General features: G+C 49.0%; 1 protein-coding gene across 1 annotated transcript; it reads left to right on the plus strand.

Moving 5' to 3' along the window:
• The first annotated feature begins 6,650 nt into the window (after positions 1–6,650).
• Positions 6,651–14,719, plus strand: LOC132571282 (zinc finger protein 397-like). Its single transcript, XM_060238048.1, has 4 exons — positions 6,651–6,705; positions 8,272–9,225; positions 10,550–10,670; positions 13,440–14,719. Exons 2-4 carry the CDS (start codon positions 8,521–8,523, stop codon positions 14,438–14,440), a joined length of 1,827 nt encoding a protein of 608 aa, XP_060094031.1. The 5' UTR covers positions 6,651–6,705; positions 8,272–8,520; the 3' UTR covers positions 14,441–14,719.
• The last annotated feature ends 2,480 nt before the right edge of the window (positions 14,720–17,199 follow it).

Here is a 17,199-nt window from a genome sequence, read left to right on the forward strand (position 1 = left end):
CTGTTCTTGCATCTTCCAGGTGTTGCCCACTGAGGGAGGGAGAAGCCCTGCTCCCAGTGTGGTGTAGCAGTTAAGTGTGCGGACTCTTATCTGGGAGAACCGGGTTTGATTCCCCACTCCTCCACTTGCAGCTGCTGGAATGGCCTTGGGTCAGCTCTCACAGGAGTTGTATTTGAAAGGGCAGCTGCTGTGAGAGCTCTCTCTGTGTCAAGTCGGCAGATTCAATAACGAGCCGTTTGTTGAAACAAAATAGCTAGTTTATGGATACTGTTGTTTACGACTAGGTTGGTATTGAAAGACTAAAGATCATACAATAAAATGAAATCATATAAGGTACACTTCAAAGGGATTCTTTAGGGAGGGGTACTATGCAGGGCACATTCACACATTGATGTTACCAATTCGTTCTCAGGCCTACTTTGGCCTTCAGCGTCTCTGGCTGCAGCCTCCCCCGGTGCCAGGCCTGAGAAGGCTCAGATAAAATGTTCACATATTCCCATTTCAAAGCATTACTACATAACAAAGAAAAGGAGGGGGTAGGGAGAGTTCAAGCTAGCAGCAATGGAATACAGTTTGGCTTTACCCAGGATGCTTCTCACCTGAGCCAAAGTTAGATACGGGCTTGACCAGAGTTTTATACAGACTTGAAACTCAGCCTCATCTATCTCACAGGGTGTCTGTTGTGGCGGGTTGGGGGGGAAGGTAAATGAGATTGTGACTGCTCTGAAGCTCTGAGATTCAGAGTATAGGGTGGGATATAAATCCAATATCATCATCTTCTTCTTCTTCATCATCTTCTTCCCTGAGAAAGAGTTGTCAAATCCAGCTTAGGAAATAACTGGAGATTTGGGGGCAAAGTCTGAGGAAAATGGAGTTCAGTGGGGTATAATGTCATAGAATCTGCCCTCCAAAGCAGCCATTTCCTCCAGGAGAAACGATCGTGGTAGTCTGGAGATCAGTTGTAATTCTATGAAACCTCCAGCCCCCACCTGGGGGTTGGCACCCTTAGCCTGTGATGGGACATGGGGTGGTGATGGGGGAATTGCAAGATGCTTGTTTTGCTAGCACCTTTTCTGGCCCTGGTCTGAACAGGATCTTCATTTCTGTTTCAGGGGCTGGAGCCAAGAGAAGAGGCAGTGCCAGACCCCTCCCAAGCAGCACAGGCTCCTTTGGACTGCTGGCAGATGACAGTCAACAGGGAGGCAGAACGAGAGGACGATGCTGGAGGTGGAAGTTTCCTGGGTAAGGATTTACCCTGTCCCCAATTCAACTGCCTCATAACATCTTAGCCTGCCCTTTCAGGAGTTCAGGACCTCTTTGGTGTAGTGGTTAAGTGTGCGGACTCTTATCTGGGAGAACCAGGTTTGATTCCCCTCTCCTCCACTTGCAGCTGCTGTAATGGTCTTGGGTCAGAGCTCTCATAACAGCTGTCCTTGAAAGGGTAGCTGCTGTATGAGCTCTCTGAGCCCCACCCACCTCACAGGGTGTCTGTTGTGGGGGAGGAAGATAAAGGAGATTGTGAGCTGCTCTGAGGAGAGCCTGAGATTCAGAGTGGAGAGCAGGATATAAGTCCAATATCATCATCTTCTCCTCCTCCTCCTCCTCTCCCCTCCTCCATTGATCCTTACAATGACCTTGTTAGATAAGTGGGGTTGCCAACTTTGGGTCTGGAGGTCTGGGGTGGAGCCTGGGGAAGGCAGAATTTGAGAAGGGGAGGGACCTCAATAGGGGAAAGTGTTTGTGAGTTTCCTGCATTGTACATTGGTTGGACTAGATGACCCTAGAGGTCCCTTCCAACTCTATGATTCTAGGGTATAATGCTTCCACTTTTTGCAGGGAAGTTGAAATTCCAATAAAACCATAGAGTTTTTTCAAATGCCAGAACATCCCTGACAATGCACTAACATAACTTCCAGTGCCAGGGATTTTTTTGTAGCAGAAACTCTTTTGCATATTAGGCCACACACCCCTGATGTGGCCAATCCTCTTGGAGCTTATGGTAAGCCCTGTGCTAAGACCCTTGTAAGCTCTCGGAGGATTGGCTACATCAGGGGTGTGTGGCCTAATATGCAAAGGAATTCCTGCTACAAGAAAAGCCCGGGCAGTGCATACAGGAAGTGACATCAGCATGTCTCTGGCAGTGCCATTACATCACAGGCAAGGGGCCCAACCACACCCTGCCTGCACCAGTCGCCAGGGGGATCTGGCAACCCAGACACCATCTCTGGCTTCACCATTCACTAACAGGTAACCCATGATTCTTTTTGTCTCTTTGCAGGCAAACGGCTCAAAAGAATGACCGAGGAAGAGAAATGTGATCTGGAAGGATCTGTCCACATGGCTGCCAGTGATGTTTCTAAGGGAAGAGCAAATGAGATGCCTTTTCAGAGCCATAGAGGAGTATCACAGCATCTATACGGGCCGGAACAGAAGGGGAAATGCTCCAGGGCTGAAATGCAAGGGTCAATTCCTTCTCACAGCCCCAAACCAGTCTTTAAAACCATCATACAACACAGAATTCACCCATGGCAGAAACCGCCCACAGTTGGTGAGAGAAGTTCTCAGCCGTCATCAGCCCTTGTAAAACGTGAGCCCACCCAAGAGAGCCGTAAGCCATACTTGTGCTCGGACTGTGGGAAAACTTTCTTCATGTTCTTAGCTCTGAGGACTCATCAGAGAACCCACTCAGACCACAAAAGAAACCAAGCAAGAGTAGCGGACCATACAGTAGGCCCAGTGCTATAAACATTGAGAATAGGGTTGTCCTGCCATGCCTGGCAACCAGTGGGAAGCCCAGGGGCAAGGATATGATGTCCTGTTCACAGCTATGTCACTTCTGGACACAGAGTAGCTCTAGGAATTGCTGGAAACTCTATGATTTAAATATATGGTTTTACCAGAACATAAGAACATAAGAGAAGCCATGTTGGATCAGGCCAACGGCCCATCAAGTCCAACACTCTGTGTCACACAGTGGCAAAAAATTTTATATACACACATGCACTGTGGCTAATAGCCACTGATGGACCTGTGCTCCATATTTTATGGAAAGCAGAAAGCAGCTAGGCACCAAGAATCATCAATTCCTCATCAAAACTGGAAGCATTAATTTAGTATCATCTCTCGGCACTCTGTTTCTGTCTGATACATGTGTGTACAGACATTTTAGTGTACAACTTTGCCTTTCACGTTCCTGGGTACACATATACAGACTGGGGTGCTCAGCAACTACGTATTTCTAGAGGCAATGGGGAAGAGACACATCTGTCTATAGTGTTGCTTTCCATGTACTGAAGAAGTCATTTGGAGTGTTGGTCTCTGTGGAGAACCTTACCATTGGAAAAGTCACCTGTACCCATCTGATAAAAATATGTGGATATTTATCTGCACTTTGAAAGACTTTGGGTGCAGTTCCCATAAAGTATAATGGAGAACTGATCTGTGGGTATCTGGGGAGCATCTGGTGCCACTTCTCAAAACAATCCCCAAGTTTCCAAAAAGATTGGACTGGGGGGTCCAATTCTATGAGCCCCCAAAGAAGGTGCCCCATCCTCCATTATTTTCCATGGAAGGAAGGCATTTAAAAGTAGCACGATCCCTTTAGATAGAACAAAGTAGGAGTCCAGTAGCACCTTTAAGACCAACACGGTTTTATTCAGAAGGTAAGCTTTTGTATGCAGGCATACTTCATCAGACGATGGAATGGGGGTACAGTGACCAGAACTACATATAGCTGGTGGGCAGTGATTTAGAATGCAAAATGGTACGAAGTTAAAATCTATAATATAGTGGGTTCTTAGGCATTGAAGAGGCGATGTGGTAGTGATAAGCACTTTATTGAGTACAGCATGGTAGGTGGCTGCACGAACAAGACTAGCGAATGGGGCCCGCTGGGCCATAGGCTTCCCAACCCTCCCGCCCTGGCAGGGGACCCCAGAATTTCCACCCTCTTCCCCCGGTCCCCAAAAAAATGGAAACGGGGGGAGGGGGGAAACGGCGCCGGGGAGCATGGTGAGCCACCCCATCCTGGAGCGGGTGAGGCTGCCGAGCCGCCGCCCCCTCCCCGCCCACCGCAGCTGCTCCTCTGAGATGGGCCCAGGCTGAGCCCATCTTGGAGGAGCAGCCAAGAGGCGGCAGCAGCGCAGGCAAAACCAGGGGAGGGCGGAGGCAGGCCAGGAGCATGGCGAGCTGCGAATACGGGCCCTTCTAGGACCCGGACTCACGGTTCGCCACGCCCCTGGCCCGCCTCCACCCCCCCCCTCCGATTCCACCCCAGAGGCAGAGCAGAGCCGGCGAGGCCGCCGCGCCGCTGCCGCCCCCCGCCCCACCGCAGCTGCTCCTCCGAGATGGGCTCAGCCTGAGCCCATCTCGGAGGAGCAGCCATGGCGAGCAGAGAAGAGGTAGCAGCTGCGCAGCGGCGTCGCCCGCTCCGAGACGGGGCAGCTCGCCACGCTCCCCGGCGCTGTTTCCCCCCCCCCTAGCTCCACCCCAGTGTCTCCTGGCTCCACCCCCAGAGTCCCCAGATATTTCTGGGATTGGACTTGGCAACCCTACTGGGCCAACTATATACAACACTGGGTTCCCACGCTAGCACGTTATTGGGTCATTCAAACCAGCAGGGGGCCCATGATTGGAGCAGGGCAGTCTGGATTTGGATGCTGCTACCCATTGTTCCTAAGTCCCCAAGCTCAGTCCTTCAGGCTACAATGAGCCAGGCAGGAACACCATTTGGTAACACATAGATTCACATACATAACCAAATCCAATGGCAAAATAGTGAAATTAACAATTGAAAGAACATTTGGCTGGATAGCATTTGTGTGGGAAACCAATAAAACAGTAAGACAGAATGTCTATTAATTACATGTCAGAATGTCTATTAATTACTCTATTGCTAGCAAGCCTGGGCCAAAATGAGGACATTTTTTCCCCTCAGAGTTTCCCCCCCCCGTCCAACTAATTTACCTTTTAACATGTAACATACATATAAACATCATTCTAGTTTGCCATTAGTTTAGTTTAGTTTATTTGATTTGTATCCTGCCCTCCCCGCCGAAGCAGGCTCAGGGCGGCTCACAACATGCAGTGAAGTCACAATAAAACAGTTAAATCAAACATCAATTAAAACAGTTAAAACAATAGAAACAATTTGGTGCTAATTACCATTTAGTTACAGATGGCGTTCAGTATTCTTAGGCATCCTTTAGAGCTAGTATTCCGGCAATTTCAGTTGAAGGCTAACTGAAATAATATTGTCTTGCAGGCCTTGCGGAACTGGGCAAGGTCCCGCAAGGCTCTGACCTCCTCAGGGAGCTGGTTCCACCAGAAGGCTCTTTCCCTAGTTGTTTTTAGTCTTGCCTCCCTCAGCCTGGGGATGGATAGTAAATTTTGCGTTCCAGATCTAAGTATCCTCTGGGGAACATGTGGGGAGAGACAGTCCCTAAGGTAGGCAGGTCCTTGGCCATGTAGGGCTTTAAAGGTAATAACCAACACCTTGTAGCGAATCTAGTATACCACTGGCAGCCAGTGCAGCTCCGCAGCCCCAGCTTATGTGCTCCTGCATGGAGAGCCCCTATAATAGCCTGGCTGCCGCATTCTGCACCAGCTGTAGTTTTAGGATTCAGGACAAGGGCAGCCCCATGTAGAGGGCATTCCAGTAGTCCAATCTCGAGGTGACCATTGCATGGATCGCAGTTGCCAGGGCGCTGCGCTTGAGGAAGGGAACCAGCCTGAAATGGTAAAATGGTACCATCCTGAGATGGTAAAAAGCAGATTTGGCAGTTATCTGAGCCTCCATTGTTAAAGAAGGTTCCAGTAGCACCCCCAAGCATCTGACCTTGGGCACTGTTGTAAGTGTTGCACCACCAAAAGCTGTGGATATATAGCTATACTCGAGAATCAGGGATTTTTTAATAGCAGGAATGCAGTTCCAGCTGGCTTGGTGTCAGGGGGTGTGGCCTAATATGCAAACAAGTTCCTGCTGGGCTTTTTCCTACAAAAAGCACTGTGTGAAATAATGGTGATATCAAGGGGGTGAAGCCTAATATGCAAATGAGTTCCTGCTGGGCTTTTTCTACAAAAAGCACTGTGTGAAATAATGGTGATATCAAGGGGGTGAAGCCTAATATGCAAATGAGTTTCTGTTGGGCTTTTTCTACCAAAAAAGCCCTTGTGAGAATGAGTTTAGCATACTAATAAGAAAAAAAATCAATATCCCTGTTCAGTCCTGGGGAGGTGTTTGTTCCACGTTTCATAATACTTTGTAATTCAGCAATTTCTCTCTCCATTCTGTTCTTGAAGTTCCTTTGCAGCAAAACAGCAACTTTGCCTTTCGGAGTTTAGTTGTGTTTGTTACACCCTTGCTCCTGGCTCCACCCCCAAAGTCTCCAGGCTCCACCCCCAAAGTCTCCAGGCTCCACCCTCACTAGTCCCCAGATATTTCTTGAGTTGGACTTAACATTTGGCAACCCTAGGAGCTGACAACCTTGCGGGCCCGGCCCGGAATCACCTTCTTATGCCCAGTATTCAACACACCCACTTCATGCTTCTTTTGGCCATCCACTGCACGGCCCTTTAAGGGTCAAATCGACAGAGCTGGCAGTCCTAGAGGGGACATGGGGGGGGGAGGCGGGAAGGATGGCTGCCCCCCTCCCCGCCCCTTTGCTGGCATATAGAGGAAGAGGCAGAAGTTGCGTGGCTGCAGAGGTGAGAGCGGGAGGGTCGCATGGAGGGAGCCGGGGGACGGGCTGCATTTGGTGCAATGCAATCCCGGGCAGAGCTCTTCCATGGAAATAGCAGCAGCAAACGAGTTTTGACCGAATCGGGGCCGATTGCAAGCGCCCCTTTCCCCTGCAATGCAAATCATGCATGCCGGGGGGGGGGGATGCTGCCTTTTTGCCCTGTGTAAACAGCTGCATGACTATGCTGCCAAAAATGCAGATTTTTTTTAAAAAATGAATATCTGCATTTTTTGCAGCATAGAAGTACATTAGTGGAAATATCTCAACCTTTTGGATTCCTGTCTGTTGCAAGGTGCCAGAACAGGGGGGAGAATAGTTCATTGAATAGTTCTTAAAAGTTGGAACTGATTCATTTAAGTTGTTCCCACCGTGCACTTCTCATTTGGTGCTGGTTTTCGCAGCGTTACTTGTGACATTTAAAAACAAGGCTCTAGGGTTCGGACTGTGGCTACTTCTTGAATTAGTCATCTGCCAGCCGGTGAGAAGAATCATACTATCCTGTGTAGTCCTTTTTCTTCTCAAGGGCTTTTAGCAACCCTTTGAGGCACAGCAGCAAGGGAGGGGGGAAGACTACCTGTTGGATTGCTGCCCAGCTGCAGCTAAAGGCCTGGGGAGCAGGACCACTCAAAAAGGTGGCTTCCTTAGTTGTGAAGGATGTGAGCCACGCTTCCCAGGGTCTCAAATAAGTGGATGTTGCAATTATAGCATTTGTTAGAAAGCCAGGGCCACATAATAGGTGTTCTTAAGTTAGGGCTCCCCAGTGATTGCCAAAGCAGTGCATCTCTCACACAAGAGAAGCCATGTTGGATCAGGCCAGTGGCCCATCCAATCCAGCACTGTGTCATACAGTGGTCAAACCCAGGTGCCATCAGGAGGTCCACCAGTGCTAACACACCAGCTTAAATTAAACTTGACATTTCATAGCTTCCATATGATTTTTTCCTATGAAGAAAGATTAAAGCGCTTGGGACTCTTTAGCTTGGAGAAATGTCAACTGAGGGGTGACATGATAGAGGTGTACAAGATTATGCAAGGGATAGAGAAGGTAGAGAAAGAAGTACTTTTCTCCCTTTCTCATAATACAAGAACTCGTGGGCACTCAATGAAGTTGCTGAGCAGTCGGGTTAGAATGGATAAAAGGAAATACTTCTAAAGGGTGATTAACACGTGGAATTCACTGCCGCAGGAGGTTGTGGCAGCTACAAGCATGGACAGCTTCAAGAGGGGATTGGATAAACCTATGGATCAGAGGTCCATCAGTGGCTATTAGACAGTGATACTCTGTATTCTTGGTGCAGGGGGGGAAGGGTGAAACAGTGGGACGGCTTCTAGTGTCCTGGCCCCACTGGTGGACCTCCTGATGGCTTTTTTTGTCATTGTGTGACAGTGTTGGACTGGATTGGCCACTGGGCCTGATCCAGTACGGCTTCTCTTATGTTCTTAGCTCAGACTCTTCCTTTAGTTTTGGATGCTCAAGATGTTTATCTTTTGACTGTCATTTTTATCAGCCCTTTTTTCTGCATTTATTTAGGAAGACGTTCCCGTTGCCCGGATGGCCACTGACTCATACAACATCCTGCCCCTCAGATTGTTTTGGGAGGAGGCCTGATGGCATGTTTGAATCAATCCCTGTTGAGCTGACACCGTTTTAATGGTGGGACATTTGGCCAATATTGGCAGCGGGGTCTGGGGTCCGAACCACGATAGACCTTGACTGGGATCGATCTGGACTCATCAACGCAGAGCAGAACGCAGAGGCCGCTTTCCCTCTTCGGGGGGAATGAGAATGTCTTCCGCCCAGAGAACCTCAGCAGCTCTGGGCCTCCCATTCCAGTCAGTGCCAGCAAACATGGTTCCGCTCGAAAGGAATACGAAAGACCAGAACTCTGTGGGCTCCAGCCTTGGAGACAGATTGTCAGGACCTCCAGAAAACCTTCTTAATGACATCTGGGGGAATGATGAAGACTATCTGAGGTGCAGTGAGGGAGTCCATGTAAGAATAACAGCCCGAAATTCAGAGCCTGCCTCCTGGGACACCACTAAAACCTCACTGCCCGCAGTAGAGAGAGCGGCATATCCCGGAAGAGAGGTGGCTACCCAGCTCCTGCCAACTGTCAGTGGAGAAGCTGAACCAGATTCCCTCCGCCTGGACTACAGGGGAGCCCATGAGGATCATCTGGAAAGAGATGCCGCTGCTCTGGAAAAGCTGCGGCGGAACTTCCGGCAGTTCCGCTACTGGGAGGCCGAGGGGCCCCGGAAGGTTTGCGGCCAGCTGTGGTATCTCTGCCATCGGTGGCTGAAGCCAGAGAAACGCAACAAGGAGCAGATCCTGGAGCTGTTAATCCTGGAGCAGTTCCTGGCCATCTTGCCGCCAGAAATGCAGAGCTGGATGGAGAGGAATGGCCCGGGGACCTGTGCCCAAGCGGTGGCCCTGGCTGAAGAGTTCTTACAGAGGGATCAAGAGGCTGAGCTGTGGGGAGAGCAGGTGAGAGGCAGTGTTCCCTCTAAGCTGAGTTAGTGTGAGCTAGCTCACTGTTTTGTAGCCTCCGACTCATACATTTTTGTCTTAGCTCAGGAAAAATGGCCCCAGAGCAAACTAATTTCTGCAGTAGCTCACAACTTTAATGCCAGTGAGAACATAAGAGAAGCCATGTTGGATCAGGCCAGTGGCCCATCCAGTCCGACACTCTGTGTCACAGTGGTCAAACAAACAACAAAAAACCAGTAGCTCATGAAGTAGAATTTTTGCTCACAAGACTCCACAGCTTAGAGGGAGTATTGGTGAGAGGAGATAGTCAGCCTTCCTTAGCTGTGGGAAGTTGTAAAGTATTGCGGGGGGGGGGAACACCTTGTCTTCATTAATCAAACACCCCCTCGGCTGACATACTCATATAAGGCCTTGGACCGGGTGCCCTGCTGAGAGCCAGCATGGCGTAGTGGTTAAGCAGCAGACTTATCTGAAGACCTGAATTTGGTTCTCCACTCCTCCATATGAAGCCAGATGGGTGACCTTGGGCCACTCTCAGTTCCTTCAGAACTCTCTGATAAAAACGTAAGAATAGCCCTGCTGGATCAGACCAAGGGTCCATGTACGCCAGTATCCTGTCTCACACAGTGGCCAGCCAGTTCCTCTGGGTGGCATAGAGGCTGAGGCCTTCATAAGAAAAGCCCTGTAGGATCAGACCAGTGGTCCATCTAGTCCAGCATCCTGTCTCACACAGTGGCCAACCGTTTCCTCTGGGTGGCCAGCAACAGGGTAGAGAGGCCGAGGCCTTCCCCTGAGGTTGCCTCCTGGCTCGGATTCAGAGGCTTTAGTGCAGGGGTGTCGAACTCATTTGTTATGAGGGACAGATCTGATGTAAATGAGGCCTTGTCGGACATTGTTTCTAGATTTTGATGTAATAATTCGTAGCAAGAGCTGTCAGTTACTGGAAACTATTAAATGAAGTATTGCAATAGGGCTAATCTCTTAAGCTTGTTTTACTTTAAGTTTTTTAAAAAATCTTTAATTGTGTTTATTTGTGTATTTTATAAAGTTTATTTCTGCAACTTGGCATTACATTTTGTGACACGTAAGGCCTGGCTTGACAAAGTCTCTTTTATGTTAGATCCGGCCCTCATAACAAATGAGTTCAACATCCCTGCACTTGGTCATGTCCATTCTTTTTGCCTCACTTCACTTCATCCCTGCAATGTTGGCCTGGCGAAATGCTGAATCTTTGGCACAGGGGGGAGCTGCTTGTTTGGATCAACCTCCAACCAGATGAGCCCCCCTAACACATTAAGATCCACATTCCTATTTTTTCCAGGCGGCTTTTCCAGAGACGCCCGTGGATTCCCTTGAAACAGAGCAGATGCCTTCCGAGGCTGCAGAGAAACTGCTCAGCATGGAAGTTAAAGAAGAAGGCTGCAGGGGTGCCAGCCGTCGAGGTACGTGTGAGCTTCCTCCAAGGAGTTTGAGGCAGTATACGCAGTTTGCCCCTTCTTCCCCTTTTCCTCACAAGAGCCGGAGGTGAGGGGCCACCGCAGAAAAAGCCCTGCCAGTCATTATAAAGCCCCACCCCTGAGAACACTCCTGAGATTACAGCTAGTGCCACTTCTGCATTCAATAATGGGAATAAAAGACAGAGCATGCTTATGTCCCGTTTGTACATATCTTGGTGCCATGTTCTAGCGGAAGAAGAAAAGAAGAAGATGATGATGATGATGATATTGGATTTATATCCTGCCCTATACTCTGAATCTCAGAGTCTTAGAGCGGTCACAGTCTCCTTTACCTCTCTCCCCCACAACATAATAATAATAATAATAATAATAATAAATTTTATTTGTACCCCGCCCTCCCCTGCCGAAGCAGGCTCAGGGCGGCTAACAATACGGTGACCATGGTGCACCAACAATAAAACAGTTACATTAGAAACGTTAAATTAAACATTAATTAACCTTAAAAACCTGATTAAAACAATTAACTAAAACATATTATAACGCTATCCTTGACGCTCTTCTAGTTGATGCTGATGGCGGATTTTCTTCGTTGTCGGTATAATTCAGTTATTCATAAGCTAATTTAAAAAGGGTGGTCTTGCAGGCCCTGCGGAACTGATCAAGGTTCCGCAGGGCCCGCACCTCCTCTGGGAGTTGGTTCCAGAGATGTGGGGCTGCGGCCGAAAAGGCCCGAGAGCGAGTGTTCTGTAGTTTAATTTGTCTTGGCCCAGGGGTAGTCAGTCTGTTCTTTCCTACTGACCTCAGTGCTCTCTGGGGTTCATACGGGGAGAGACGGTCCTTCAGGTAGGCTGGTCCTCGGCCATATAGGGCTTTAAAGGTGATAACCAGCACTTTGTACTGGACCCGGTATACAATCGGTAACCAGTGCAGTTCGCGTAGCCCCGGCCGTACATGTTCCCATCTTGGGAGACCGAGCAACAGCCTGGCCGCCGCGTTCTGCACTAGCTGTAACTTCCGGGTCCGGCACAGAGGCAGCCCCATGTAGAGGGCGTTACAGTAGTCCAATCGTGAGGTGACCGTCGCATGGATCACCGTTGCTAGGTCCCGACGCTCCAGGAAAGGGGCCAACTGCTTTGCCCGCCTCAGATGGAAGAATGCTGACTTGGCAGTGGCTGTTATCTGGGCCTCCATTGATAATGAAGGCTCCAGTAAGACACCCAGACTCTTCACCTGCTGCGCCGCCTTTAGCTGCACACCATCGAAGGTCGGGACACCCTGTGAGCAATGTTCCTTCTAAGCCATGGAGCCTTGTGAACAAAAATTCTGCTTTGTGAGCTACTGCATAAATTAGCTTGCTCTGGGGTTATTTTTCCTGAGCTAAGACAAAAATGGGTGAGCCAGAGGCCAAAAATCTGTGAGCTAGCTCACATTAGCTCAGCTTAGAGGGAACACTGCCTGTGAGGTAGTTGGGGCTGAGGGAGCTCTCCCAGAAGCTGCCCTTTCAAGTACAACTCCTGTGAGAACTATGACTAACCCAAGGCCATTCCAGCAGGTGCAAGTGGAGGAGTGGGGAATCAAACCTAGTTCTCCCAGATAAGAGTCCGCACACTTAACCACTACACCAAACTGGTGTAGAATGAATGAGGGGCCACTACACTTGGCCCTGCTCCCCCTTTCTGTCCACTAGTGATTCTACTCCTGTGTATGACTGATGGGCCCCTGGCAATGCTGGGACCTGGGCAGCTGTCCATTTGGCCCATTGGCTGGAGGACGACACTGAAACAAAGGAGGAGGAGAAGCCAGGCAAATGTGGGGGGGGGCACACTGACTGGTAAATATTCCAGGCCAGGGCTTAGTTTCTGAGGTCCCCTCTCTTTCTCTAAACAATGAGTAATGAACACATGGAATTCACTGCTATAGGAAGTGGTGGCAGCTACAAGCACAGACAATTTCCAAAGGGGATTGGATAAACAGAGGTTCAGTAGTGGTTCTTATTTATTTATTTAATAGGCTTATATTCCGCCTTTTCCCATAAACGGGCTCAAGGCAGATCACAACATATAAAAATAGCAATGAATACCTACATATCAAAGTTAAAACACCAATTTAAAATGAACAGTAAAAACAATCAATCAATAAAACCCACCACTGGTGGACAGGTGGTGGGTTTTATTTATTAACCGGTTGTAGGCCCACCTTATACGATGGTAATAACAACAGGATAGCACTGTAATAAGCATGATGTCACCACAAGGGAGGCCAAATGATGGAATAATAGGATGCCCGCTGCCTCAGCCATAGGCCCTGCGGATCAGCTCCATCTTGCAGGCCCTACGAAATGGCAGTAATTCAGGTAGGGCCCGGATGTCCACAGGGAGCTGATTTCACCAGGCAGGGGCCAGGGCTGAAAAGGCCCTGGCCCTGGTTGAGGCAAGTCGGACGTCTGTAGGGCCGGGGGTTGCCACAACCTTAGCCACAAACTATAGATAACACTCTGTCTGGGGCAGTGTTGCTCTTGTATTCTTGGAGCTTGAACTTCTGGAGCCCTGGCCCTGCTGGTAGACCTCCTGATGGCACCTGGGTTTTACCCACTGCGTGATACATATTTTTGGACTAGATGGGCCATTGGCCTGATCTAACAGGGCTTTTCTTGTGTACTTATATCCACCTAACAATGCATCCTGAACATTTCTGGGTTTGTGTGGGGAAATGTATTTGCATTAGCACTGGAAATTTTCTCTCTTGTTCTCACAGGTGATTGGCCACTGAATGAAAAGGAGATCCTACAGCTGGAAAGGCCAAAGCAAATGGAGGTGCCTGAGGGGAGGAAAGGGAGATGCTCCCTGCTTTTGACGGAGGAGGAAACTTCTTCCAATCCTCCCGGATCAGACAGGGAGCTGGGGAAGGAGCCAACGGATAGCCCTGTTTGCGCCGAGGCCCCTCGCAGTCTTGGTGAATCCGTGACCCAGCAGAAAACCTCCAAAGGCAAGCTAGAAACAACTTGTAGCGTGTGTGGGAAGAGCTTTAGCCGGAGGACGGGCCTCTTGGCCCACGAGAGGGTCCACACGGGAGAGAAGCCGTACAAGTGCACTCACTGTGGGAGAAGCTTCCAATCCAAGTCGACCCTCGTGGTCCACCAGAGAACCCACACAGGGGAGAAGCCCTACCAGTGCAGGGAGTGCGGAAAGAGCTTCCCAGTGACCACGCAGCTGATCGAGCACGAGCGGACCCACTCGGGGGAGAAGCCCTACGAGTGTGCCGAGTGCGGGCAGACGTTCCGCCAGAGGTCGCACCTGAAGAACCACCAGAAGATCCACACGGGAGTCAAGCCATTCAAGTGCTCCTACTGCGGGAAGGGCTTCAGCATCAGCTCGGACCTCATCCGACACGAGAGGGCCCACACGGGAGAGAAGCCCTACCAGTGTCCGGACTGCGGCAAGCGGTTCTGCAACAGCTCGCAGGTGATCACTCACCGGCGGGTCCACACGGGGGAGAAGCCGTACAAATGCCTGGAGTGCGGGAAAGGGTTCACTGTCAGCCAGCAGCTGATCCGACACCAGGCGGTCCACACGGGGGAGAAGCCGTATCAGTGCCTGGAGTGCGGGAAGACCTTTGGCGTCAGCACGCTGCTGGCCGGCCACCTGAGGATCCACACGGGAGAGAAGCCGTACGAATGCTCGGAATGCGGAAAGTGCTTCCGGCTCCGCTCCACGCTCATCACGCACTTGAAAATCCACACTGCCAGAAAAACTTAAGGAATCGGCGGACTTCGGAGAACACTAGGCGGGGCAAGGAACGTTGTGGTGGAAAGGGCCGTCAAGTCACAGCCGACTTGCTGTGAACCCCGTAGGGTTTTCAAAGCAAGAGAGAAACCGGGGTGGTTTGCCAGTGCTTGCCTCTGCATAGCAACCCTAGGCTTCCATGGTACTAACCAAAGCTGACCCTGCTCGGCTTCTGTGATCTGGCACCGGGCCACTCAGGTCGGGGAGAAAAGTTTTAGGTCATAATTAATAAAGACACGGAAGTAAATTCGACTGCCAAAGACTCCATCCTAATCTGCATAACAAAATCAGTGTGTTTATATGGTATTGACAAGATAAAGAGTTCATAGAACCATAAGAGTTGGGAGGGACCTCCAGAGTCATCTAGTCCAGCCCCCCTTGCACAATGCGGGAAAGGCACAAATACCTCCCGCCCCCCAGCATACTCTCCTAGTGATTTCTGTTTCATGCCCAAAAGATGACAAAAACCCTTCCAGGATCCCTGGCCAAACTAGCCTGGAGAAAATTGCTTTCCGACCCCAAAGTCAGCATTTATCTCGGTGTATAAGAAGGGGCCACGAGAACTAAGCCCTGATGCAACTCTTCCTGCCCATCCCTCATGATCTGCCTAAGTTCACAGGATCTTCATTGCTGTCAGATGGCCATCTAGCCTCCAAGGAAGGAGAGCCCACCACCTCCTGAGGAAACCTGTTCCACTGAGGAATAGCTTCAGCTGTCAGGAAGTTCTTCCTAATGTTGAGCGAAAAACTCTTGATTTCATTTCATCCTGTTGGTTCATGAGTTGCTCATCATGTGGTGTGTGGTGATCCTAGACCTGGGACTTCTTTTGTAGCAGGAATTAGGCCACACACTCCTGATGTAGCCAATCCTCCAAGAGTTTACATAGCTCTTCGTATAGGGCCTACTGTAATCTCTTGGAGGACTGGCTACAGTGTGTGGCCTAAAATGCAAAGGAGTTCCTGCTACAAAAAAAAGCCCTGCTTACAACAAACCAGTAAGGTAGATCATGATTATGTTTTCTGTATTGGAGACAGGTAGAGAGAGTGTGACTTGGCTAAGGTCAGCCAGTGAAGTCATGTTGAAGGCAAGAGAAAAATGAAAAAATTAGTAATTCTAATGGGGGAAACTGAGCTATGTCCGTTCTGGATTCAAAAAACGATGTCTGTGAAAATATTCTTCGCTGGTTGCTTTAAAAGTTCTAGATGAAGAAGAACGAAGACGAGAGGCTAAAGGCTGGGTGGGGGAGTTTTAGTGTTTAAAATCTGACTCACATGGTAGATGAAAGCAATGGGGATTAGGAGTTAGGGGACCCCCTGGGGTAAAATCAGAGTCAAAAACACAAGCTGCCAACAGAAAAAAAAAAGATCCTGTTCTTTTAAGAAGAAGAACACAAATTTATACCCCATCCTTCTCTCTGAATCAGAGTCTTAAAGCAGTTTATAATCTCCTTTATCTTCTTCCCCCACAACAGACACTCTGTGAAGTAGGTGGAGCTGAGAGAGCTCTCCCAGAAGCTGCCCTTTCAAGGACAACTGCCAGAGCTATGGCTGACCCAAGACCATTCCAGCAGCTGCAAGTGGAGGACTGGGAAATCAAACCTGGTTCTCCCAGCTAAGAGTCCACACACTTAACCACTACACCAAACAGGCTTAAAGTATGAGAACATTTAACCACTACACCAAGAGGCTTAAAGTATAGTACAGGAAATGGGCAGGTAGAGCTTTTCATGGCATGGAGTTGAATCACATCACCTGGTGAATAGCGGCCTGTTAAATCTCTGGTAAATGGACAGGACATTTTGTTTTCTCCAGGCTTGTTAGCAACTCTGTCAAGAGCAACCCTGGCAGATAATACACTTTCTGAATCTTCTTGTTTCTACCAAGAAGAGCCATTCATGAAGGAGCTCTTTTGACAATCAGAACAAAATCTGAGTCCAGTGGCACCTTTAAGACTAACATTCTGGGTGTATGCTTTCATGTGCATGCACACTTTTCCAGCAAAAAAAAAAAAATCCTAAAGCCTTACATATGTGTGTGTGCGTGTGTGTGCTGGTTTTTAGGAAGGGCTAGTTAGAGTCAAGATGCATAAGTAATATGCGTAGCTGAGTTTGGATTAAAGCAGTTGGTAAAATCTGTGAATACCAGCAAATTAATTTACAAATACAAGAATCAACAAACAGATGTGAAGACTAGATTTGAGCCCAGTGGCACCTCCAAAACTGACAAAGTTCAATTCCAGGCATAAGTGAGGACCAAGTGATTTAGCATGCATAGTGGGATAAGAATCCACTATCTCTGTTAAGTCCTGGGGGTTCCATTGTCCTGAGTGTTGTAATAATGTGTAATTCATCAATCTCCCATTCCAGTCTGTTTCTGAAACTCTTTTGCAATAAAACAGCTACTTTTAGGCCCCCCATTGAGTGCCCGGAGGTGGGGGGTGGTTGAAATGTTCTCTTGTAGGTTTCTCAGTTTTGTGATTCTAGATGTCAGATTTGTGTCTAGCACCAGCACAGCTATCCGCCTAAATCTATCTTGACAAGCAGGTTAGTTCTTTAGAGACTTCTAATGTGCGGAAGCCTCCCTGTGAATGGTGCCCGTGGTTGTCACAGGCCTGTTACAGGTTCAAAGCCATGACCCTGCCAAGTTTGTACACTGGGGAAAGGTTAAGGCATACTTTGAAACCACACTGAGTTACACGGAAACATATAAGATGGTGGAAGAGTACAATCATTT

The sequence above is a fragment of the Heteronotia binoei genome, chromosome 5 (genome assembly GCF_032191835.1).
Source record: "Heteronotia binoei isolate CCM8104 ecotype False Entrance Well chromosome 5, APGP_CSIRO_Hbin_v1, whole genome shotgun sequence".
Classification (NCBI taxonomy): domain Eukaryota; kingdom Metazoa; phylum Chordata; class Lepidosauria; order Squamata; family Gekkonidae; genus Heteronotia; species Heteronotia binoei.

Bases quoted from the DNA above. Each gene is read 5' to 3' on its own strand.
- LOC132571282 (XM_060238048.1), top strand. From the start codon at position 8,521: ATGAGAATGTCTTCCGCCCAGAGAACCTCAGCAGCTCTGGGCCTCCCA. The intron at 9,226-10,549 runs GTGAGAGGCAGT...TATTTTTTCCAG, and splicing joins CTGAGCTGTGGGGAGAGCAG to GCGGCTTTTCCAGAGACGCC. The intron at 10,671-13,439 runs GTACGTGTGAGC...TTGTTCTCACAG, and splicing joins CAGGGGTGCCAGCCGTCGAG to GTGATTGGCCACTGAATGAA.